The following is a 26,709-nucleotide window of genomic DNA, read 5'->3' as shown; positions in this document are numbered from 1 at the left end:
TCACATTCCTCTGAGCTGCCAACAGATGTGATGGCTCAGAGTTAAAAACAGAAATCAGCTTTTAATTAAATCAAGTAGTTTTATATTTTATTACATACATACCATTGATGTACATTTGATGATAGAGAACATATATCTTTGGTTAAATATAGATAAAAGCCACTTATAATTTTAAGCTGTGATCACCTATGTTAAGGAGAGAAACTCTTTGTAAAATCTCTTTTTAATGTGGTAAAAGACTATTCCTTATGGCAAATGAGAAAGCAAGTTAAATTGTGATGTGAATTAATGCCTTCTCATTGTGACTTATTGGAGGGAGCAGTGTAGCTGCTCCCATCTCTACCTGGAAGCATCTGTTGGAACAGGAACTTCCAGCTCCTGGGATGCTGGAAGATTTCCCTTAAGTACAACTATTGGATATCCAGAGATTTTCTTAACTGAGCATTCCTTCCAAGCTCAGAAATCAAACAGGCATTTAAAAGAAGGAAATTATGTTTTCCATTACCAGTCTGTGAAAAAAACTCACATGGGAGGAGAGAACAGCTCATCCCACGAATGTGAGAGAAGTGTTGGCATCAGAGAATTCAAACCACTGCACACCAACCCTCCCCACCAGCAGCAGACAAGGCAGCTTTAGAGCCTCCCTCCCTCCCCTGACTGAAAATTTCATGGAAGATATAAAAACCCAGAAGAGAATACAGAGAAAAATCTCATAAAATAAATCTGGGGATGCACCAACCTCGTGCCAGCCACAGCTCCATCATTCTTTCCCAGGGGCTCATCCAGCTCTACCCCACACCATTCTCCTTTAGCAAAGTCAGTTTCTCCCAGAAAACGCACCACTCCAGCTTTTGTTCCTCCAACCTAGAGCAGTAAGAAACACACCTGCATTTAATGCTTTTCCAAATAAAACACAAAATTCAGTGAAGAAGCTTTTGGCATAACCATGTTCACAAAGCACAGGAATGATATAACCCATTCTTATTTCAAGCTAGGTAATTTTTTTGTCTATGAGTTTGTGTTAATGTTGAACAAATACTCATCTTCACAACTAAAAATATATTTAACAAGACACAGTATAGCCAATGTTCTGAATGCAATAGGTTTGTGCTAGAGTTTCACATAAATTTCTATCAGCAGATTAGGAGTTCTAAGGCTGTTTGCTTCTTATTCTAATTCTGTTAGGAAAAATAAATAAGAAAAATTTCCTTTGATATTTTCTCTAAGGAATAATTCAGATAAACTAGACAGTACAGCCCTCTTGTATTTAAAATAACTGATAAAAAGCATGATACAGAGCACTTGGCAACCCTGTAGATATAACCAGCTATTTGAATCCTTGGGGAGAGGAGAATCATTTTATCTTTTCCTCACTTTCAAGAATAAAAAAATCCAACCCAAACATTCCTAAATGAAAGCCTAGAAAGCAGTGGCTTTCAAACTTATCATATGAAATATTTACAGCCATTCCAATTACTGGCAATGTCTGTGAGCTACAGCTTTTCCCAATACCCAGGGGATGGAAGAATTAAATTAAGCAAAGAAGGAAAAGGTGTTGTGTGGCTGACACTTGCCAGGAAGAGCCACAGGATTCCTGCAGTTCAGGAAGACAATATGTTGTGCCCTAAATTTGTGCAAATCTTTTCAGCATTGTGAGAACAGGGACACGGTGATGGAAAGCTCCTCAAGAGATTCACAGAATTCCACATGGAAAATGCACCAATGGTTTGAAAATGTCCACCTGTGTTTTCCAGCACACCTTGTACAACCAGGAACATTGTGAGGCCTTGGCAGAGAGCTTGAATGAAACATCCTGTTAAAGACTGGGATTCTCCTTTTTATAAACTAAAAAGCAAATTAGTATTTCATTTCATTTTTACAGCAGACATTCTATTTCCTGGGGGAACTTCCCGGAGAGCAACGAGCTCCTCGTGCTGTAAACTAAGGTGCATGATCACAGCATATGAGAAAATTCACATTATTCCAGTTGGGAAGAGTTTACTCATGAGGTCCCCTGTGAGGAATCAAGGACTTTACATCTCCACAAAGTCCCAGGTCGGTGCCCAGGAGCTGCCACACACATTTGTGCTCCAGTAGCAAGATGAGGCTTCAGCTGATGAGGAAAAATAATCCTAATCCACACAAACCTCAGAAAAACAGGGAGAATAATGAACATTTTTTGATATTATTCAAGTGAGAAAGGGGGCAGAGACACCTCTTGTCCACACTTAAGGTGGCAGCCCCTCCTCTGCCATTAGAAGCAATTCTGGAACAACTGCAGGTCACCTTCAGATCCTGCTTTAAGTGGCACTGTAGCAAATTATTACTCTCCATGGAATAAAAACACACAAAGTTTACAGTTATCATGACAGCCTAATATAGTAACTCGTAGAACCTTTGGTATTTGGTGTTCTTGGCAGAGAACACACAAACAAGCACTAGGACTGGCTTAGGAAAAAGAATTGTAACCACCCAAAGAGTTCCAGAGAATCCAGATCTCTGGCACAGTGGTGAGGAGGGAATATATAACACTGATAAAATAATCCCTGGGAAGAACTACTCCTGAAATTGAGGGACATGGTATTCACCCTCAGATCAGCTACTTTTGCTAGAGGGCAAATAGCTTAAGTACAAACAAACAAAATTTAACTACTCTATGAGTCCATACTGAGTTCCAAGTTCTCCTCCTTATTCCTTTTCTAGCAAGTTTGGGTAGGGGTTTTTGTCTCTTTAGGTAAAAGACTGGTTAGTTCTGGTTAGAAGCTATTTCCCCACTCAATTGTGTTCTGTTTTCTACCTGAAAAAACTAGAGTTAAATCAAAAGAGGCTCTACAAACCCATTTAAGAAATTAGACAGGAAAACTAGAACAATGGCCTAGATAAGGAGCATCCCTTCAAAGACAACAGTCAGGTTTGGGGTTGCACAGAGAGATTCCTCAAGCTCCTTTTCCACAACCCTTGAGCCAGGCAATGGAATTTTTTTTTCCTGTTTCGTGGTGTGGTGATTTTTTTAAACAAACCCAAATTAATTACCCAAACACAGCCACCCACCACCTCTCCATAGGAAGGTGAGTGGGGTCAGTGAGGTAAGAGGTGTCTGAAGCACTCTGCTAGAACAGGATAAATCCATGCAGGGATTCCCAGGGACAGGAAAAACTGCTGCAATCTGTTCCTTCCAACTCACACTGCAGATCAACCTCTAGAGAAGTGATGCTGGCTCCAGGACAGCACAGATTAAACTCTCTGTAGAATATTCTTCCTTTTCTGTTTCATACCTTGGCCCTGCTCATCTTCCACGTTTATGTAAAAGATGGAGAGAGTTTGTTATGAAGAGACCACATTCAAACCCCAGGGTCCCCTGGAGCTGCTCCAGCCCCTGCAGTGACCCAGGGCCTGGTGGGAGCCAGGAAATGCAGGAATTCAGGTCCCAGAGCAGATGGGGCTGCTCAACACCAGATTCCCAGGAGGAGCAGCAAAGTGACTCTTCTGGTAACCATGGTACCTGGGTTATTTTGAACAGGACTCAAGGGAGGATGCCAAAGAATTTCTGCTTTTTTCCAAACCCAGTCCAGCTTCTTTGAATAACCAGCTACTACATTTCTCTCTCTGCACATTCTGTGTGTCCTTACAAGAGCAGGAATTGGAGCACCCTGTGGCTGTTATGTGCTCAGAGAATCAGTGAAGTTCTATATGGACAGTTTTGCTCAGTTTTAGGCAAAAGCTTTCTAAATTTCAGCTTTAAAGACAAGTCAGCCCTCCTTTATAAAGCCTGAGACTACTAAAGGCTTCCAATCATTCACAGACATCTCTCCCAAAAAGTGTATTTATCTCCAGCTGCAATTAGTACCTGCAGGTGACAACACCTGCCTTGAGAAGAAAATAATCATAATTTATTCCCTTGGTAGTACAGTGTGAGGTGCTACTGTACAAGACAGTGTGGCAAAGGCTTTTCATGATTAAAGTTGCTGTACATATACAGACTTAATAGTGCCATAAATGGGAAAAAACATCCTGACATGATTAAACTCAACTGTTCCAACCAATATGAAAAAAGAATTGTACTTACAGAGTATAGCATCTGTTATAGAAAAATTATTTTTAAAAATTGGGAGAATTACAGCAAAAAAAGGTAAAAAACCCAACCCCAAACCAGCTGCATTTGCCAGCAGATCTACTTCCCAGTACTGCACGAAGGACTAAAATAAAAACCATCAGTTTCTAAAAGAATAAGGGGAAAAATATTAAAAGGTTTCTGAAAGTTCTATGAAAAACCAGAGCACAGCTACCACAAAGACAGTTTTCCATGACCTTCTTTCATGCTAAGGCAGGTCACTAAATAATGGATAGGGAAAAGAACTGCCAGACGTTTTCTCAGTCAGTTCCCACACTCAATAGAGTCAAGCTGTAAAATACAAAGCTGTAATACTCCAGAGAATCTAGGTTAGACTGCAGGTCATGGTGAGGTGAGGAATTTTGCTTGGAACTCACTAGAGTTATGTCAAACACATGCAAAAAGTGATTAAATTCCATTTATCCAATTATACCAGAGCTTACATGAATTTGCTGCCAGGTAAAGTGAAACAGCAAAATGGGTTTGGAAACCTGAAGTAGTTAAAAAGCTCCTGGTGAAAGGACAGGGGGATGGACACGTCAGACCTCGTGAGAACCTTTGTGGAGCCACATTTCCAAAGATAAGGAGAAGCAGGAAACAAATAAACCAGTGTAATCCAGGGGGAAAAAGAGAGATGGTCTAAAAAATGAGTGTGATTTGAGCAGTGCTGGTGGAAAAGAGGACAGGCAGGGTCTGAACACTGTCAGTGTAACAATATCACACAGTCAAACCTGCCCAGAGAAGGTAAAAGGTGAATAACAACTGCTCTGCCTCCCCTTCTGCCCGAGCATGAACTGAAAGCATCACTGAGTGTTTCTCCATTTTCAGCACCACAATGTGCAGCACTTGGGAAAGCAAAACCCACCCAGCCACACAGAGCCTTTGGAACACCTGGGATCCACTGATCAGGTTCTAATCAGAATCATCTTCCTCTTGTTCCTCCAGATTTAGCAGAACTGTTTCCAACTGGTAACAAAATTGTGTTTGATTTGTTCATTCCTTCAAGGCCAGGGGGACAAAGTGATCATCTCCTCTAGTCTCATGGAACAGGTCTTGACATTTCACCCAGTTCCATCTGTAATTAACCCTGTAACTGCACTGAGCTAATTTCTGTGGGGATGTTTTTGCAGCAGAACTGATACCCATCAGGAAACACCCAAACCTGGCCTGGATTTAGCCTGGATTCCCAAACAGAACAGGCAAATCAGCACCATCAGGCACTGTATGGTGTCATTAGCATTTAGAGAAGATTTGAAACCTTAGAAAACTGGTGGGGCAGACCCAAAGAACTGCGTGAAGGGTTGGGAGAAAATTTCTCCTGGTGTCATTTCCTCACAGTGGGTGCCATTATTAAAGTAACCCCAAAACCGTACAGTTAGGGTGTGATAGCTCTGAATCCATGTGCCTGCCTTCCAGAGGAAGTTAAAGATCCATGAATTCCTCACCTCACTAACTCATAAAGCAAACTGGGTAACAGCCACAGCAGCCTTGGTTACAGGACCCAGGTTTAGATAAGGGCCTGCAAATGGGAGAAATGTAGCCAGGACCATGTGCCACCCAAACCAGGGTAAGCTGGACCTAAGGAAGTTAGGTGATACCTAAAGAAGTTTTTATGTGCAGCACACAAAAATTCAGTTAAGAACTGTGATTCCTTTTTTTATCCTTTTTGTCTCAATGCCCCTGAGCCTCACACTGGGCACCAAAGACCTGTCTTGGACCAGATTTCAGCCAGAGTCCAGAATGGACTCAGCAAAAAAGAAACCAAAAATCAAAAAAACCCCCAAGAACAAGAACAAAAAAACCACAAGAACCCCCCAAAACTCGGCAAAAGGAAACACCCGGACCGGATTTTGGCCAGAGTCCGGAATGGAGTTGGCAAAGGGGAAAACCCGGACTGGATTTTGGCCAGAGGCTGCCACTGACAGGTTGTTTTCATACTTAATGACTCCATTGTTCGACCATACTTAAATTTAAAATAAACCAAATTTGCTGTGGCCTCTACTTTGTTTTGGAAGGCTACAGAGCTCTGCAGCATCGACCATGCAGGGCCACACAGGTTTTAAGCAAGACACCTCAATTTTTCCCTTTGAACATTAGCACCTTAGGTTCTTAAAATCGTTTATTGCAAGATACTTTCTTTTGCTTGAGTCATCTTCCAGCTGTGTTCTGAATTCCAATGGGTTTTGCAAATAACTAAGGGTGTAAATATACCGAGTTCTTAAATCTATCAATCAAGAGCTAAGTTTGAAGCTAGACTGTTAGATAGTATTCAGGATTTTAAAATAATAATAATCCACCACATAACTCCATAATGGCATTTTCTCCATTAAAACTACAGTTTTAGAGAGGGAAACAAAACTGTTTGGCAAAACTGCCATGTTTTAGTTTGTCAACATCTGCTTGTTCTGTCAGTTTTTCCTTTTTTTCCTGAGATTATACAGATATTAGGTATTTGCCTGAGACTATCTTATTTCCTTTTAAAAATACCTACACAAGATCCAACACTGGATCAAGGCACAACTGGAAGAGTGCTAGAACATCTCCCAGACTTTAAACTGGCCTCCATCACTCAGATGCTCCAACTCAGCAATTCTGGGAGTAGCAGGATTAATGATGGCAGGTTTTCTGTGCATTGGATATTATGGGTGAGTGACTTCCCTTCATAAAAATTCAAAAGTGACTTCTGCTGTTTCCACTGTTTGGAACAGGATTCAGACAAGCCTTGATCATGTGGATTCTGTGATGTGCAAAGTTCTGTGAAGGCAAATTGCAGCTTTTCCAGAACTGGTGGGCAGAGTCTCCACCTTCTGTTGGGCTGTTTCCATGGAACTTGGAAGAATTTGCTTTGAAACCTCTCCACTTCTACCCAATTTGGTTGCAGTCAACTTGCAAATTCAAAAGCAAGGCCTAAGTGGGCAACACTGTGCTACCACACAATCCTTCCCTTCCAGAGAAAACAGTTTAGTAACTAAAACTGATGTGCTATTGAGGTTCAATTCATTCATCCAGCTCTAAAGGAAACAAACAAACAAACAAAAAAACCCCAAAAAAACCCTAACAGCAATTCCATACTACAAAAGCCACATGTGAATTCATCACCACCACAAAAGAAAAAAAAAAAAAAAAACAAAACCACAAAAAAAAACCCCAGCAAAACCTAAAATAAGTAAATAAACTGTTCCTTCTCCCATCCTGTGTTGAAATGACTGAGGACAACTTGTTCCTGGATATTCCCCCTTGGGAAGGCAGGGAGAGGGGAAGGGAGCCAGGGAATCCGCACACAAAAAAGGAATAAACTATTACCAAAGCACGTGGGGAGTCACCAGTCCCTGCCATTACAGCCCAGGAACTCACATGCAATTTGAATTTAAATAAGGAGCTGCCAAAACAGAGTGACTCAGACTCGTGCCTTGTTTTAAGATGAATTTGACACCTTAGTTGTGAGCAGATAGGTAATGCCACGTCCTGAAAAATGCTTAAAAGTAACATTAAAAGAAAGCAGAGCTTTGCACAGGGAAAATCACCTGGATGATGAATTGCAAGAAAAGCCTTTGGATACCCCTCACCCCTCAGATATTTTCTCATACATGGATTTCGTGCTGTAGCAGCCACTTAGCAAACTAATCTACATCATACATTATAGGATCCACAGTCCTGTGCCTAAGGAGTCATACATAAATATAAGAATTACTTTAATCCTTGACTTAACATGACAAAGCCATCAAAATACCTCACAGTCACCTCAGCTCAAGGATAAAGGAGAAGTGTGACTGAGCAGTTCAAACTGTCATATTTGATGGAGGAGGCTAGAGAGAAGAGCCCCAGGAAAGCACAGACCACTCACATGTTGCCAACTTCCAAATTTTTCCTCCTTTTCCATCCCTGTATGCATTGTGCCAGATATTTCTGCACTGTTTTAACTGTAACACCACCACTGAATATTTGTTCTCATAACTGTTAAATATTATCACAGACTTTTAAACAGACTGAGCTCAGAAGTGCATTTTCTATTGAGAAAGCTGGAAAATCCAGACAAAGAAAACCTTAAAAAGGCCACAATGACAATGCTGAAGGGAGAAACTCCTCTCTACATGAGAAGTTTCTTTTTCCCTTGGCTGCTTTTCAGAGCCCTGGAATGTAATCAGTTGACAGCCCTACGTCATGTTTACTTGCAGATAGGTTACATGGGTGGAAACAAATCTGACAATAATCTCCTATCAGCCCCTGCCTGTTCCAGCACTGAAGACCTTGGGAAGAAACAACAAAGCACAAGTAAAACTTACAGAATAAAGAATAAAGAGAATAAAGAGAAATGAGATGTCACTCAGGCACAGGAAGAACTCTGCAAAAAGGCCACATCAGCACATGCTTGGAAATTGAGTTTGCATCTTTTTGTGACCATATGGACAGAGGCCGAGTTCAGCTTTACAGCTCAGCCCCAGAAGCAGCAGATTTGGCAGGCTGTGATGAAGCTGTAACTGGTTAAATGAATGAAAGCACTTTAATCCCTTGAGAAGGCTAAGGCCCCTTAGGTTGATAAGATTTTTATTTATTTATTTATTTAAAATACAGCATCTGGTCCCTTCAGGGAAAAGCTGACAATGCTGTCAAAGCTGCTTCAACTTTTGGTACAGGCAACAGTTGTCACATGAAGGAGGTTTCTCTCTTTTGTTAACAAGTTTTGTTTTGGTTGGGTAGTTCAGGGGGGTTTGTTTGTTTGTTTGTTTTTAAAATCAACTTTGCATTGGGCTCTTAAGAAATTCTAAGTGTGCAACACCAGGGCAAACAGGTTCTCTGGCCACAGCTCACACAGGAAACCCAAACTGGCTGAGCCTGAAAGTAATTTGTTTTCTGTTGTTCTTTCCCCAGCTGGTTTAGCACGGCACTTCCACTGGCACTTACTGCACAGGAATTCTTATTCAGAGCAGGTTCAAATGCTGAAGCTGGAACCTGATTTTCAGCAGAAAAATCAACTGCAGTTCTGGCACTGTGTGATTAACCCCACAAAGGCTGGATGAGGACAGTGAAGGAAGTGCAGATTTCCAAATCAATTTTCCTGTGTTACAAAATCCCCAAATACAAGATCAGGCTGTCCAGAGTTAATGTTCTAACTGTTAAATCACATCCAGATTCCAGAACATACATCATATCTTAAGAATGGAAATTATGCCTAATACAGAGCTGTTTGTATCACTCTTTGCATTAATAACTCTTCTTTGGTTTAGCCCTATTTTAATTCAGTAAAAGATACATCAGTGCACCAAATGAAAAGCTGAATAGTGAATTACACATAATAAACCACAATTCTTTGATATATCCAACTAATCTACCTATATTTTCAACATTTCCAAATACTATCATGAGATATTGTTGGTTTTTTGTTAGTGAAAGGAAAATTGTGCACAAGTTTGCTGAATACAGCTCAGATACACTGGGATTTGAGAGAGACAGATTTATCATCAGAGATTCCCAAGATAGCAGAGCACAGGGTGCTGTTTCAATTAATCATCTTTGAGGAGTAAACTACAGAAATCTAAAGATCCTTTTCCATTAGAACATCCATTTAGGGCTATAATACTTCAGTGAATGCTTCTGTATTCACTCAGTTTGATTTGCTTTTGATTTGCTTTGACTCGTCTGGAATCTCAAGCAAGAGAACTTCTAAGACAAGGGGACAATGGGAATTTCTCCACAATTATTATATTTCCCTTATGGGCATTGATGTCTACCATGAGTTATTTTTCTGATGTTTACAACTCAATTTAATGGCCTGGAAATGTCTTCTTCAAATTGAGGGGAAAAACCAGGAAAGGTTGTAGCTGATTGTTGTAAGCATTTTTCTGCAGGCACCCACAGCTGACATATCCAATACCTTGAAGCACTGTCTGTTTTGATGTCAGCGTCTTTTTAATATCCAAGGTCTTTTGGGAAAAGAGGGGTTTTTCTGCCCCCTGAAAAAGCAAGACTGCTTGTTTTTCCTCTTTTTATCTCTGTATCTATAGCACTGTTCAACACAACCTCACATGAGATGCTCTGAGCAAGCCTGGTTTTGAGAATACACAGGAGAGAATACACAGGTGATCTCCTCACAGCCCTACCAAGTTTTTGCAGTGGAATTTATTTTCTCTGTTTTGGGTTTGGTTTTTTTTTTTTTTCCCTCTGGAATTTTTCCTTCTTTTACTTCTCTGGAATATCTTTTCTTTAACTCTGAATAAGTGTCCCAAGCAATCTGTATGTAACCACTATTCTTCCTAATGTTATCTGAATTAAGGAAAGATCTGCAGGGTACCTGTCTTCATAATTAAATAAATCAGGGGTATATTCACTGGAAGCTTCCTTTATTACTAACCCTTTATATGCTGAAGATATTAGCTCTCCTGCAGAAGTTTGGGAGGACTCTCATATGGGACCACTTAGCATTTGGTAATTCTAACTTAAAATGTACAAAAGACTGCTGAAACCACCAGAGATCAAAGGAATAAGGAAAAAACCCTAAAGCATCTTTTCTCCCCAATCCAGGGAGACAATCCAGGCCCTACACTGGAGCTTTAATCACCTCCTCAAGACTTCTTTGCTCCTAACAGCCTTTAATGAAACCACCTCATCCCAGCACCACTGAGGCAGCAGGCTGCTGGGACAATGCAGAAGCAAACTGAGGAGTGACAGCTTCCTTTCCTGGAGAGGAGCAGTATTAACATCTCTGCAGGAACAGCAGAATGCTCCAACAAAGCTGAACTGCTGGGAAAGCCTGAAATTGAACCCAACATTTCAGGTTCAAACTTGTGCTCAATTTGCATCTGTGCAACATAAAAAGTTGAGATGTGAATTAGTAAACACTGAGTGGCCTCTTGTTCCTTGCTAATCCAGACTGGGCAGACACAAAGAACTGTTAAGATTTTGCCTTTTTTTTTTTTTTTTTGTTGAAATCCTCCAAAACCAGCCAGTTGCCACCAATAAAAAGAAACTTAAAGTAATTTAACTGATCCACTCAAGGTAACTCCTATTAAGGACATTTTAGAGTCCAAGTTAGAGGGAAAAAAAAAATGAACAGATTGAAATACTTCATTCCACACCCTGAGATCGCACACTAAGATCAATGAAGCTGAGGCCATCTGATGTCCATTCTGGAGTGTAATCTTAGCTGATGAGCTGTGCCTTACCCATCTATGAATCTGCCCTTCAGGATGTCATTTTCCAATTAGCTGTTTTAATAGGGCTCCCAAATGAGCTTTTGTCTATCGTGAATTCATTGTTTTGAACTGCAGTTCTACACTGCTGGAGGCTCCCTGTTCTCAAACTGTAATTCCCCACAGTTGCTCTCTCCATGTGTCCATAAGCACCAAAAAACCTTCACAAAATACTCACAGCAGCTGGTGCAAGCTGCAAGAACTGATGGATGTTGCAGCACGGAGCCCCTCCAGCCCTGCAATGGTGTGGTCAGACTGGAACTCGTCACGTGGCTGTGACACCACATTGTCACTTAGAGGGGAAATTCTGTGCTGAGGTGGGACTGGCAACTCCCACCCAGCCCTTCATCCTCTTGGCTAAGTATTACTGAAAAGGGACTGCTGTGAGTATAAATAAAATCCAAGAGATGTGGAGCAGGCCAGGTGAATTTGTCCCTCTGATGGAGCAGGAATGGCTGGCAAGTGATACAAGTGACAGGCAGGTCTTTCCCAACAAGTGGTGTTGGGTGGAAGCTCTGAGGACAGCTCCCAGAATTACTCAGTGACACCTCAACTCTACAGTTCAGTGCTGAACTGGAGTTCAGTGCCAGGGAAAAATATATTAACAGATGATTCAATCAATCAGCCAAGCTCAGGGTTATTTGAACTAACCTGGCTACTTAAGATATTTACATCTGAATTATTATTAGACATGACAGCAGAGTCTGGGATCTACTACAAATAATTAGCATGGGATCCCAAAGGATTGAAAAAGAGTAAACAAGGATCCTGCCCCTTTAACATTCACATTCCTGAGTGTCTTATACTGGTACAGAAATTATAGTTATGCATCACCAACATTCTGTGCTAGGAATTACCCCAAACCCTCAAACTACAATTTGATGACTCATGAGGAAGACTTCAGGCAAACAGAGGTAGTAGAGAAGATGAAATATTAAGTTTAACTTGTCCTACTTAACAATTTGGGACCTTATTATTATCAAACTGTGGCACTTAGGAAATGCTGCTTCTGCAGTTTGCACTAATTAGACACAGGGAAGGCAGAGCAATGCCTTCGCAGCACCAGAGCATTCTCCCAGCAGGAACATCCCAGAAGGGCTCACAAAGGTCCTTGAGGAAAAGCCAACAAGTGGTTAAAGCCCTGATGTTGTTTGGAGGACAAGAGGGCTCAGTCTCTGACAGAAATAGCCAGGGATAAACCACAAATCTTTGTTTCCATTGGCACTCCAAGAAAACACATCTCAGCCCAAATCCAGCTGTCAGCCAACCCCTGCCCTCTCTTCACCTTTGTCTCCTTCTTCAACTTGGCCCTGTGTGTTTTAAGCTCTTCTTAAACAGAAAGAGGAGGCAAATTCTTCCTTCAAAAATACAATAAACTGAATTAAAATATCAATCCACCTTCACTGAGAATTATTTTCTGGTGGGGCAGTGCAGGACAAACAATAAAATCCAGGGAATTTTTTTTCTATATAATGTCTTTACAGTAACCCCAGAAATGTTTCTATGCCAGGATACTCACACCTGCCTAATGGAAACTCTAAAATTTTATCATACATAAGAGAAGATTGTATCAAAATAAGAGAGAGAAATCTTTAGCTTAATGATTCACTCGAGTAAATCAAACCTAAAATCAGGTTTCTGTTACAGTGATCACAGATCTGGTGAGCATACAAGGATCATGCCAGTTATATATAAAGGCTGTATAAACAGTCTTTAAATTAAGAATACAACATACACAACCAACCACCAGTTTTCAGAGAATAATTTTAAAAAAAAGTTAAAAAAGAGCAAATCCCTTTTAAAAAGGTGAGATGATACACTGGCAGAAGCATCTAGGGGTCTGAATTCAGAAGGGCAGCCAAGTAATGTGGCACATCCCCAAGAGCACACGTAATTCCTGGCTGATCAGTGGCATTGTGTGACTGCCTCTGTTCCTAGGCTTCCTCTGCCTATCACCACTCAGGAACAAACAATTATTGAACTATTTGCTTTCTAAAGACACAGCCCTGGACAGGGCAGAAACCTGCATGGAAATCTCACACTCTTGGTTTTTATTTAGCATAACTGGAGCTCTTGAAGACACAGAGAGATAAGCTACAAATATGTTGTTAAACACAACGTTGTGTTTTAAACAGTGGCAAAACATAATAGATTAAAACCTGCCAAAATAACCATTTTATCTTGGTACAGCCAAGATATTCCCACAGCATGCAAAGAGCTTGTTTACAGAAGACACTGGACAAAGAAAGCTAGAGCATAAATTTACCTTATCTTGACCAAGGAAATGGCAGAAAAGTTTTGAGTATTAGAAGTTTTAATTAATCAATCAAAAGCAGACAGGGAAATCTTACCAGCACTCGATCTCCAATTTTGAGCTCCCTTTCTCCTTTCTTTAGTGATCCAGCTTCCGAGAGGTTTGATATAGATTCACTGGCAGTTTTGGAAAGATTGCTAATCTGAGATGGAGTTGCATGTTCCTTAGCAGCAAGGGGGCTTTTCTGTGGGATTCCTGAAGGGGGAAGTGCAGCAGTGGATGAGGACACTGCACTAGCAGCTGATGTGGATGTTGGGGAGGTGGCTCTGGAAGCGTGAGCTGTCTGGGTACCGTTGGCTTCGTCCTCTGTCACCACTTTCCTGCTCAGTTTGGATGGCCTGGTGAATATTCCCCTCAGGGGCTCACACTGGAAATAGCGAACTCCAGCCACGGAGCCATCGTTCTTCCCGATGGGTTCGTCCAGGACAATCCCTGCCCACTGCCCCGGGGCAAACTGCGTCTCACCCAGGAACTGGATAAAGCCGGGTTTGTTTCCATTGACCCAAACACGCTCCCCGACCCTGAAATCATCCACAAACTCCTCGTGGGCATCTGCAGGGGCTGTGCTTGAGGTCTTCTCACTGGGAGCTGCTTTTTCTGCTGGAGCTGGAATCAAAGCACAATGAGAAACAGTGGGAATCAAATACACTAATATTCCAAAGAGCATCATTACTGAGTTTCAATGTAACAATGTCCTTAATTAGGAAATCACAACTCCTAATTTTCCTGTGCAAATGCTGTAATCACTGGGAAAAAAAATCAGAATCTAAGCACAGAGACACTGAATTTAATGAAGGTTTTAGTAATTGTTTTCGTAACAACAAAAATCACAGGTCTGACTTCAAAAACACTCAAAGCATTTCTATCATGACAAGATTTGAGGAAAATTGCTTGATTTCCAATTAGCAACCTTTAGAGTTTTTCTAAGTTCTATGTGTAATTTTTTAAAATCTGAAATACAAGCAAAAATACACTGGTGTAAAGAGTAAAAACAGTATAGTAGAGCATTCAAGGTACTTTTTGTCAGAAGATGAATGAGGGACTGATGAAGACATTTAACTATTCCTTACCAGCAGCAACAGGTGTAGGTGTTTTGAGCAGTGTACTGCCGTGCTTGATGGTCTTTGAAGGAGCCTTCAGTCCACTTGGTTTTAACATACTCATCTTTTTGCACTTATCCTCCTCGTGTGTAGCAACTATCTTTTTCCAAACATGGAGAAAATATATTGTTCAAGCTTTTTCAACTCTGGAATAAACCTGTATATAAAAAGATCAGACATGAGCAAAGATCAGTGTTAATTCCTGCAAAAGGGACTTCTATATATACACAATCTGTGTATATGAAATGCAATATAAAAAATGCTTTCCAGCAGCAACCAGAAGCATTTCTAGCTCCCCATCTTTTGAAGGCCATTTCCTCTTAAAACCTAAATCATCAAAAGAACTCACTTTGCTGAATGCTGCTGCATTTATCTTGAGATTTAAACCAAAAGGCTATTTTAAGAAAGAAAAATAAAACCCTTAACAGCATAGCTAACATTACACATAGATTTAACTGCTGCACACACACAACTGCTTTCAGTCACATTTTTCCAATGTTGCAACATCCCAGCAAAGCCAACTTGAGACTAGAGAAATAACAGCAATAGAAATCAAGACAGCCAGGAATTTCAGGATAAAAGAAGTAAAGTTTCTAAGAGATTGGAACTGAAAAGCTTGAATTCTTGAAGAGTTACATGATGACAACTGAAAAGCAAAGAGCCACCTCAGCTCTCTGTGACCTCAGATCACAAGATAGGCTGGCTCGCAGCCCCCGGCGGTGCCCCAGCTAAAAGGAGGGACTCTTCCCAACGTTGCTAGGATAGAACTTGGAAGCCAGCTCCAAGCTTTTCAGGGAATGTGTTTTGCCACAGGAGGCATCTTCTTTCTGATTACAAAAGCTTCGAAAAGCTTTTTCATCTCTAATGAAAAATCTGTATATTTTTTTTTACCTCGACTGTGAATTCAAAGCCGAACTTCAAGGTGACTGCTCTCCCCCCCTTCAAAGGAATAAACAATTCTGTGTGAACACAGCTTGGCTTTGTGCTGACTTTGACATGAGGCACTGCCAGAACAGCTACAGCACTTCAACAGCAGCAGCACACACCTCACCAAAAACCTGAAGGGGAAAAGGAAAGGGGCACGCAGTGAGTTTGCTCAACTGTTTGCTCAGAACACGTCGAACCAGAAGTACAAAGCAGGTCCCGGTCCTGCCCTTCACTCAGCACTCTGGCACCTGTCAGGACAGAAAGTTGGGCAGCTGCAGCCTCCCAGTGCCCAGGGGTGCTAACTGGGAGCTCAGCACCCAGTTAAAGGTAAAACAAACCTGCCAGGAGAGACAGCTCTGCTGCAGCAAGGAGAACTCAGGAGAATAAACCAATCCTTTGTGGAGCAGTCTAAGATTTATCCCTCCTGTATTATGAATTATTAATCAGCGTTCCTAAAAATCAATTCACTGCTTTGTGAACCTGAACACCAAAGTGAAACATTCTTTATGTTATTTCAAGACCTGTCATGCCAAATTCAAGGCATTTTCTAAGTCTGCAACAATGTTATATTTTAAAAAGCATGAATTACCACCTTGGATGTAATTGTGTCTGCCTACAATTTAAGTTCTGCTCCATCAAAATCATGAAGTGCTGGGGAGATTTCTGAACCTTTTTTTTTTTCTAGTGTTGCCAGAAGTTTGTCACCCACCTGCCTGCAGAGTTACGACTGCATCACATTTCCTTATCTTTCCTTTCAGAAATCCTCTAAAACTGCACTTTGACCTTACACACCAAGGGCCTGAAAAGCCTTTTTTTCTCTCTTACAAATGTGCTCCCCTCCTCAGGCTACAGGCACTATTCCCTCCTCTCCAACTCCAGAATCTCCATGCTCACCTCCCTTACCTTCCTCAACCCATCAAAATCCATGAAACACAAAAACTGTTCAAGATAAAGAAGGATTGGTACAAATACAGAAATAGGGGAAGCATCATGGTCAGTCCTTTTTAGTTCAGTCGGTGCCAAAGACCAAACTGATGGAAATTTGGGCCAAGGGGAGTCCTCCTTAAGGAAGGTTTCTCCTAAAGCCTGGAAGCTGGAACTGTTCCCCAGCACTCTGCCATTCTTGTCCATACATCACCTTTTTTTTGGCCCCCAAAGACCATTCCAGCCCCACCACAACTGCACTGTGCAGGGACAAATACAGCAAGAGAAAGCACACACTGCATTACCACCCAAATTAGACTTTGCCAGTTTCAGTTAATTATTTATTAATAGATGGTTAACAAGCCTCTGCTCAACAGAAAGGTAGAATGTTCTACCCCTGCATTTCTTGGCTCAGGGTACTCATTCATAGTTTAATCTTGCTCTCCACAGTCATGGGTTATATATTTGCTGTGTCATTTGCTTTTCTCAACACACAGGCCTTCAATTAGGCCAGAAGTAACACAATCCCTCCTGTCCTGGTTTCAGAGTTACTGAAATTGTAGCTTAATTCAGACAAAATAAATGCTAAGATTATAGGCAACACTTTTTGGTAACTAACTGCCTCACTGCAATAGTTAAAATGCAAATTTTGGTCTTAGGGACAGGGCCTTTGGAGCAGCATTGCCTAATGGAGCTCATAAAACACATACATTTGTATCAAGTGATTTTAAGCATTACACTCCAACATATCCTAACAGGCTCCAGATGTCAGTGATCTCACTTCAGTTCTCATAAAAGACAGCAGCTCACTGCTTGTCTCAATGTGTTCTTTCCTCCCTTGAATCTGACTTAGCTCTCCTGAAAAAGGATCCTTATAACCAATGGACAAAATTATTACTGTGTCCCCAAAATACCCTGTCAGGAACCTAATGAAAGGTCCAGAAAGCCTCTGATAATATATTCCACTGCAGTGTTCTACCAGTAACAAAACTGAGCATAAAAAGGGATTTTAAGCACAGGCTTTGCACCTGTGCCATTACTGGAAATATATAACTACATACAATATAAATTTTAACTGATTAATGATATCATTATTTTTATTTACCTTTTTAAGACCTCTAAATATTACATGGATCAAGGAACAAGCTGGGAACCACTGGTTTAAGTAAATAAATCCTACTAATGTGCTATGTGATAATAGATATTAATTCTGTTGGCAAGCTGATATTAAAAACAAATAAATAAAATGTAGCCACATAATTACAAAATAAGAAAAGCAGAGTATTTTCCAACTGCCAAAAAGGAATTCCTATAATAAAAAGAAAGCAGCTGTCCAACATTCCTTTCAAGACTATTTTCAACAAATAGTACTCTAAAAAGAACTAAATTAAATAAGAACACAGGGAGAAAAACCTCAGCTCACTCTACTTAACCCTGTAGTCACTACAAGAATTTAGGAATACCAGTGGAACCACAGAATAGTTTAGGTTGGAAAAGACCTCTAAGATAATTAAGTCCAGCTTTTCCTAGTTCTTCAAAACACTTCAAATTAGAAAGATTCATATTTAACTTAGTTAACACCATTAATAGACAAAATACTGCTGGAAAATGCCTTGCAATGCCAATGAATTTCCAAGCTCAAAAAGAGACCACTTGATTTGTTAACTGTACTGAGCATAGAGGAGGTGCTCTGCAAAACACATCTAAACAGTCACTAAAAGATAAAAAGTAAATATTCTAAAGGGGTTTGTAGAACAGATAACTGCTGAAAAATCTCACAAGGCCCTATAAGCTGAGACCCTCACATGCAACCCCTGTGGCAGTCAGAAATAAGCACCTAGAAAACAAATTCCCATATCATGAAAAAAGTAAAATGACCAAAATAAAACAGAAGATCTTTTTCTGTAGAAAAGCTAAATGGAAAATATATTCCAAAGACCATCATGATGCAGTAACTTCACCTTCCTGAGAGGAAAACAAACTCAGCACAAGAAGCACTGTCTGAAATCTCTGCCTGAACAGCATTTCTCAAATACCTGTTTCATACTTGTTCTCCAGCTGCTGCTGCCAAGCTTGAGGGAGCTCATGAATCATTCCTCAAATACCTAGAGTTTAGAGAAAGTAACTTGGAATTTTTGAACCTGGAAAGATTTCCCCTCCAGTCCACGAGTTACTCCAAGAGCTCTGACCGTACACAATTATGAACACAACCCCTAAAATTACTGCAGTCTTAAAATAAAGCACATAAACATGTTCTCTATGATTCAGATCTAATTCCTACAGCTCCACAAGTTGTATTTGCAGTCTCCTGGGCTGTTATTACACTCCTGTAAAAAACTGAGTATATATATTTACAAAAGCACTGAATAGTTACAGTTGAGTTGATAAGCTTTTGGAATTCATACCTGATTTAAAAACACAACCCCATTTTAGCTTTGAACAAAATCAATGCCTTCTCCTTGCACTGCTCTTGCTGCTTACTACCTTTTGGAGAATACTTCTTGATGTGCAAGAATGAGCCAGATCAGAGCTACACTTGTGGAAGATTCTGAGGGGGGTAATTCCTGTACAGCAGGTGCACAAACTGACCAGACTGGGACATGCACAGCAGCATCCTCACACGAGCAGTTCTGGAGGAAGGGGGCACAAGAGAAGCTGAATCCTGGAACAAAAATCTTCCTAATCCTGACTCCCTCTGTTGCATTCTGGGTCTATTGGAGAAATTTCTTACTGGGCACCCAAAAAGTCTGAATAACCACTCTGCAAGCAGTGGATTGCATCTACAATGAAATATTCCAGAGCACACAATATCCACTGTAAAAGTCTCACTCAGCTTCAAAGCCAGTCCTGCCCAATTACAAGTTGCTAAACCAGAAAGATGGATTTGGAAGCCCTCATGTATTCACTTTACAGAACTTCTCTGGAGTGATGCAGCACTCCTGGCCACTCCCTTCTTAAATACAACAATTCTGGAGCAATGAACTCACATCCAGGTCTCTCTGCATTGATCCACTGAAGCCAGACAGTGAAAAGGCAAATGAACTTCTCTGTGACCCTCATGCTCCTGACTTACTGCAAATTCCATGTGTTTTGTCAGCTCTGATGCATTTATTGAATGGGCAGCAAGCTCAGCCTGAGCCACACCAGAAAGCACCGTAGGCATTTGTTAACAAAGCCAGGCACAACCAGCAAACTGTGGTGGGACTGAGGGGACAGCCTCTGCAGGGGCCACTGTCACACCAAAGTGAGCATCTGAGCTTGCCCAAGGTTTTAACTGCACTGCTCAGGGATTACACTGGAATTAGAGGCATCTTCAGGCATCAGCCACATTGAAATGAAGATAATTTAGGAAAGAATTTATATATAAAACAGAAAACAAATAGAATGAAGAATTTAACATTTCAATACAAGAAGAGTTGGCATTTGGAAGTCAATATTTGATTACTCACTCAACACACAGCAATTAGAGAAAGGGAACATTTAAAACATGGCTTCAGATTCATTTTGTCTTCCAGAAACCATTGATTTTTATGTCAATTACTCAAGTAATGTTATGATCAGAATATAGCCTTCAGATACAGCACTACTAGAAGAAAAGACATTATTTAATTCCATGTTTGTTATGCCAAGTGCCAGGAAAACATATTTATTTGGGTTACTATGCTCTGCTTAGTGCCAACATCAACACGTGAGGGCTGGTACCTGCACATGAAACCAATGTTTTATACTTCACCTTTAAAGGTAGGAAAAAATTGCATTTATAACTGATCAGGTAGAAAATAACAAAAGAAATCCAGACCTTTCAGATCTGTTGTTTGCAGGTACTGGAACAGGAAATAAAAAATTTGTAAGGAAATAAGCAAGAAGATCTCATAACTTACACAGGATCCTTGAGACATTCTGCTTTCCAGCCCAATCCAACATAACTATCATAGGAATTCCAGAGGTCAACCCTTCACAAAGGCAAACACTTATCCTACAGAAACCTCAAAGCCACAGTTTCTTATATTCTGTTTTTTAACATAAATATGAGTTTTACTTGAGACAGACTCTTGAAGAAGTGCATTTACTTCATTTAACCAGGCATAACCATTGCATTAACAGAACAAAAGCAATTCTTGCTCTTCTGAAGTGCCTTCACAGCAGATACCAGGATAACTCCAGGAAATTACTGCCTCATGCAACTTTTAGCAGGGCTTTAGTCTAACCCAAACACAGTTTGCTTTTGCTGCCATAATAACATGAGCCCAAAGCCTACAGGAATTTGGGAAGTTTGCCCACTGGGATGACACAGCTCCTCTGAGAGTGGCACTGATGTGATGAACCCAACCTAAAACGAAGAGCGGCAAAAACCAACAGAAAGTGAAACAGAGCTCTCCTATCAGTGGCAGAGGGCCTGAAAAACCTTCCAACTCATTTTTCCAGAGCACTGGTTTGGATAAACATTCCTTAGTGTGAGGCAGGCAGTGTGTGTTTAGTGAGACAGGAGCACACAGGGATCTCTGAGCAGTCCCAGTGCTGTAACACAAACACTCAGCCTTGTCATCACTCATCCCACCATGGAACCACTGCCCCGGGGCTGAGGACATCCCCAAAATAGCTTCTGGGTTTTCACTCCAGAGAGCAAATCCCTGCTTCCTTCAGATCTCAGAGATGCTCCCTCTGTCTTGCACACTGAGAGGGACTGGGGAAGAATGTCTGGGAATCCCAAAACCCCAAAGCACTGGCCCTCATTAAGGACATGGGAACCTACAGCTCAACCAGCAACCTCAAATTTATTTCTTAACTGAAACCAATAGTAGAAGTTGTGTTTCTGTACCACAGAAATGACTGGAACTGTTCTCCACGTGAGTTCACAGATCCCAGGGTGTTCAGAACCAAAGATTTTAGGTTATCTTTCAACATCAGCCAGGCCTGCACACAAATCTCTGTTTCTCCTTTGATTTTGACCTGCTGGGTAATTTCAACTAAATAAAAATAGAAGGCAGGAGATCTCTAATAAAAAAAATCCTATTCCTACAAGTTCCACAGAAGCAGGTGACCCAGGAGGAGGGGGACTTGTGTTTAAAGAGTTTTGAGTTTCTCCCAGTACCTTTAGAACAACTGATTTCTGAAGCAAATTTGCCATCAATACATTTGTCAGCAACAGGTTATCAGTTTACTTGGAGATAATATAAAACTTGAACTTAATATGGTTAGGAAGGCAACCATTATGAGACCCACATCCACTGAAAATTGGTTTTAGGGAATTGCGAAATTGCTAAATAAGATACAAGGCTGTTTTTCCACCTTGGGAAGTGCAGGATATTTGCTGCAAATTGTATAAACAGGATTGTCCCAGCACATGCCAGGGAAAGGGGAAAGGCGGGGTGAATTCTTATAACTCAGAAACTGTTCTAAGAAGATGAATCAGATCAAAGATTGTAAGAGGCTTAGGGCCCCAAACCATCAGTCAGATATTACAGCACTGCTGTGAGGAAGGCAATTCATCAAAGCTTCAGCTCTGCTTATAGATTTTAATTCTGCATCAAGGAAATTTAAGTCACCCTGTTTTATCATTCTAGAACTTGCTATGCTCAGATTCTGAAATGCCTCAGGATCCTCAGTAAAGAAACACTGAAACACAGACTGCTAAATATGAAGCACAAATGTAAAAAACTATTTTGGGCCAGCAATTTGTGAGTAATATTATTCTCAATCCATTTCTATTTCAAACACAGCCTGATCAGTCCTTTTAAAAAGGTTCTGCCTATCTTTAATTAATCAGGAAGAGCTGATAATTGTTAATATGATGCAAACTCTAACACTTCAAGATGCCACTATGCACACAGATTATAAAAACATTGCTGCTCTGGTCTATTAAAAGATCAGAAAGCACATGATCCTCCCTTCTCAGCACATCATTCCCTACAGAAGGAGTCAAGGATTGAGGTGCAGAGAAAGTTTCCAATTAAATAAATAATTGCCACGTCTTCTGGTAAACCCATTATTGTCACTTACTAATTTTCTTACATTTTTCTCAGGAAATTATTTTTTCTCCAAAGGCCTAAATTTCATTAAGAAAAAGAACAATTGGTTTGACTGTCCACACTGACTTCTGTTGATGATAATGCACTTCAGCCATCCCAGTAAGTGCAATCAGTCAGGATAAAATGATGACTTTGAAATAGCAGATTCTCAAGTTTAAGTTATTTGGGATCTACAATTTCAATTTTGAGAAAGAAAACATCATCTCCCTTCAGCCTCAAACCCCGATGCATTTAAAGGCACAAAGGCTTCTCCCTAATACAATTACAACCCAAGCAGCTGAAACAAAGATGCTGCTTTTTATAGTACGGATTTAATTTTGATAGACTTGGGTGAAACTGTAACTGTTTCACACTGGGTGAAAACATCAAGTCAGCTGTCTCTTTATAGCTCAGCCTTTGAAATTAGCACCATGATTGCAGCATGGCTGGCAGAGAGCTCAGGAGAAGCACAAATTCAGAACTAGATAAATACTCCTGTGATTGAGTGGATGCTGCTGCCAAGCAGAGCAGCAGAATGAGAGTGGCAAATAAGCTGATTCTATACAATACTGAGTTTCTCTCTCTGCCTTGCAATTTCCCCTCATAATAAGCTAAAAATACAGACAGTAAGATTATAAGGATCAGGGAAAATGAATAGCTTATAATAGTGCTTCTTCTGGAAACAGTGAAGACATATCTTATAAATGAAAAGAATGTATGGAACTATTTTTATGAGTTTGTACAAATAATTAATGAGATGTTCCACGTGGAAAAACTTAGGTTGGTGTTAAAGCATAAACTTGTACAGCCTGACCTTAGATGCATCTCCTGAATCCTTCCCAGCCTTTTGGGGGCCAGGAGCCAGTACCAGATTTGTGAGTATTTCTAAGGGTCAGTCACAGAGTGCAGCTTCACTCTACAAAAATAAATGGACGAGGAGGACAGACACCTGCACAAGCAGGAGGTGTTTAAATCATCAGGGAGCTGCTGACAGAGTTCTGCTGGTCCACACCAACGAAATGGTTGCTCCAGAAGAAACTGGCATGGGGCTGAGAGCAGCTGAGATTACAGCTAATGCAGTATATAATTGCCTTTCATGAAATAACAAAACACCAGCCATCTGAGGCATTTCCAAACATGCTGCTCCAATAAGGATTCCAGTGAGCTACTCTTTATACATGCCAGCAGAGCCAGTAGTCCCTAAGGAATGCCAAAGGATTAAACAAGAGCTGCATTCATTCATGGTTGTCATGTTCAAACATTAGAAAACTTGCATTCAACATACAGAGTTAACATTTGACCCGAGTGTTTTAGAAAGAGAAAGAAAAGCAGCTCTGAAAAATCATTTTGGCAAGGCAGAGCTCTCTATTTCTTTTTAAGGAGGATCTATTTTGATACAGTCTCAGTCCCTCCCAAGAAAAACTTTTAACAGGGCTAAAAGATAAAGGGAGGAACACTAAATGAATTATGCAATCTGCCCAAGCTGAGTAAATAAAGGCTGTCTTGGCTATCCACAGTCAGAAGATGGCAAACAAATAGAACCTGAAAGTCTGACAGGAAATCTTCAGGAGCTGTAGGAAGTTGTAGCAATCAGCAGAGAGAGCACTGCTCCTTCCTACAGTGCAATCACACAGGGAAAGATGCTGCTATTCCCTACAGAATACATCTGGAATGAGCCTACAAGACAGCTGGTGTTCTGCCCTCCCTAGAAAGCTGAGATCTTCTCTTTAAGGGAAACCATACAAATTATGTAAAACTCTTTTTTGCCAAATAAAATCTCCCTCTTGATCCCTAAAGGTACGGACATTTAAGGTCACATTTCCAAGCTTTTCTGCTTCAGACAAACCATCCCTCTCCTTTCAGTACACAGAAAGCTTTAGTGCACTGCAGCACAGTTAGAAAATCTCCCAGCATGCATGGAAACCCTGAAATCTTGTCGTTTTACAGCAAGAACTAACAATCCTTAGCATGTAAAAGATGAACAGTTAAACTTTCCCTAGAATAAGAAATGCTGCTGTGGGTGGAGTGGAGGTGTTTACTTTTCCTTCACAGTATCTACTTTGCAATCTTCCTACTCTTGCAGCAGGTGCACATGGACACAGTTCAGGAAAACCACTCTCTGTCGTTGCTAGTTTCAGATTTACATTGCATTTAGAATGCATATTTCTGTTCTTTCAATAAAATACTTTGCAAAGCAGTCAGCATCAAGGCACTTCCTCTTTTGTACCTCTTTTTCTTTCTTCTTCCTACGTGTCAACACAAGTATCACATGTTTTAAAATCCTTCTGCTCAAAGATCTCAAAGCAACCTGTGAACTTCTATAAAACCCTGCCCATTCAGCACAGAGGGTAAATGAAGGGGTGGGGAGGAACAAGTCTTCATTTCACAGTCATATATTTAATCATCAGCATATACAATCACAGAGTAAACTTTCCTCCCCATGCTCTATTTTGGAAAATTTCTTTGGTGTTGGCTTTTGTTTGTTTATATCTTGAAAAATTATTTAAACCACGGAATCAGCACCAAGATGAAAGGAAAAACTAACTGCTGATTTTTTTATGCAGCAGGAGCCACATTACCCTGTGAGTAACAGCAGCAATTACCTTGTGCCCCATGACAGCTATGGCACAGAAAAGGGAGCACTGCATCGCCCGAGGTCCAGCACTATAGCGGGAACAGGAGGGGCCTGGAGCAGCGCCTGTGCCTGGGAATCCCGCAGCTCCGCCACTGCCGAGAACATGGCAGCAAACTCTCCTGAGCCACCTGAGGGGATGCCAGAGCAGCTCACCTGGAAACCAGTAGGTTTTATAACGCGAGGATGGGCAGCGGCCATAAAAAACAAAGCAAAAAATGCCAAGGTAGATTGTTAGTAAAATATCCCTATGTAAATGCTGGGAATTGCAGGTCAGCACTTACCAAGGAATATAAGGAACACCCAGACCTCTTCCCTCAGAATCAGCCGCTCAAGCCACCACTAACCCAGCACAGCGCCGCAGCTTCCCAGGGCGAGACTCCAGCAGAGGCTGCGATCCAACCTTCGCGTCCCCGCTCCGCACAACCACCCCCGGGGCTGAGGGAGACGAGGCCGTCCCGCTGCTGCTCCGCGCCGGCCCCGCGTCCGCAGCGCCCCGTCCCGCCGGGGCTCGGCCGGGCCCCCGCCGGAGCGGCCGCTGCGGGGCGGCGCGGGCAGCACGTGCGGCGGCCGCTAACAGCCCTCAGCGCCGGGGCCCGGCCCGCCGCCGCCCCTCACGGCCCCGCCGCTGCCCCTCACGGCCCCTCGGCACCGACCCCCGCGCCCTCAGACCCGCCCAGCGCGGCGCCCGGACGGGAAGCGCGGAGGCCCCGAGGCGGGAGGCGGCGGACGCGGCTCCCCCCGCCCTCAGGCGCCGCCGTCGACCCGCGCGCTCCTCGGGGCGGCCCCCCCAGCCCCGGCTCCGCCGCCTCACCGGCCCCGCCGCCAGCGCAGCTCCCGCCGCCGCCTCCTCCGGCTGCTGCTCCCGCTCCCGTTGCTGCTCCCGCGGCCCCTCTGCAGCGGCGCCGCCCCGGCTCGCAGGAGGCGGAGCGGGGCGGGCACAACGTCTGCGCCCGCCGGGGCGGGGACTGCACCAGCGGCAGCGGCACCGGCGGTGCCCCCGAGCTCCCCGCGCCCCCTCCTCTCTCTTTGTCCGCCCCCCGCTTTGTTCGCCCCGCGGCAGCCGCAGCTCGGGGGAGGGAGCGGCCGTGCCCCGGCTCCGGGTGACCCCGCCGCGCCCGGTGGTCCCGGAGCCGCCGCTGCGGCACAGCCCGGCTGGGTGGGAGGGGGAGAGGGTGGGCACAGACGGGGAGGTGTGAAGCACATCGCTCTAGTGGGTGAATAACTTCACTGTCTGCTGCTTCGCTCCATTTTCCTTTTGTCCTGATGCCCAGAAATTCATCATGCAGAAATTTATTATCCCAAAGTACTGAATATTTTTATTTTCATTGTGTTTGTGAAGCAACACATTGGAAGCTGGCGTTATCCCACTGCTAAAGTTAAAACAGCTGGAGCAGCAGCTCCAATGCCACCATCAACAATTTAATACCGATTTTCAAGGCTGAATCAAACAGCTCTGCTCCACTTCTTCCCCTCTTATACACAGGCAGTGGAGCCCAGCCAGAG

The 26,709-nt window shown here is 42.1% G+C and overlaps 1 protein-coding gene across 6 annotated transcripts in view; it reads right to left on the bottom strand.

The window, feature by feature from the left end:
- CLIP1 (CAP-Gly domain containing linker protein 1) overlaps nt 1-26,117 on the bottom strand; it is a 61,868-nt gene extending 35,751 nt beyond the window's left edge. Inside the window, exons 1-5 of one of the 6 annotated variants that reach the window (XM_030233229.2) lie at nt 26,018-26,105; nt 25,175-25,359; nt 14,683-14,869; nt 13,650-14,218; nt 740-864 (exon numbers count right to left, since the gene is read on the bottom strand). In XM_030233229.2, coding sequence (XP_030089089.2) covers nt 740-864; nt 13,650-14,218; nt 14,683-14,776 — 788 coding nt within the window. In that variant the 5' untranslated portion in view covers nt 14,777-14,869; nt 25,175-25,359; nt 26,018-26,105. Of the gene's footprint in view, nt 1-739; nt 865-13,649; nt 14,219-14,682; nt 14,870-15,603; nt 15,771-25,174; nt 25,360-25,487; nt 25,619-26,017 lie in introns of those variants that run through there. The other 5 variants (XM_030233230.2, XM_030233228.2, XM_030233231.2 and 2 more) reach the window with 5 other exon arrangements.
- Nucleotides 26,118-26,709: the final 592 nt, after the last annotated feature.

The sequence above is a fragment of the Serinus canaria genome, chromosome 15 (assembly GCF_022539315.1).
Source record: "Serinus canaria isolate serCan28SL12 chromosome 15, serCan2020, whole genome shotgun sequence".
Taxonomy (NCBI): domain Eukaryota; kingdom Metazoa; phylum Chordata; class Aves; order Passeriformes; family Fringillidae; genus Serinus; species Serinus canaria.
This window is presented reverse-complemented; position numbering and strand designations above follow the sequence as displayed.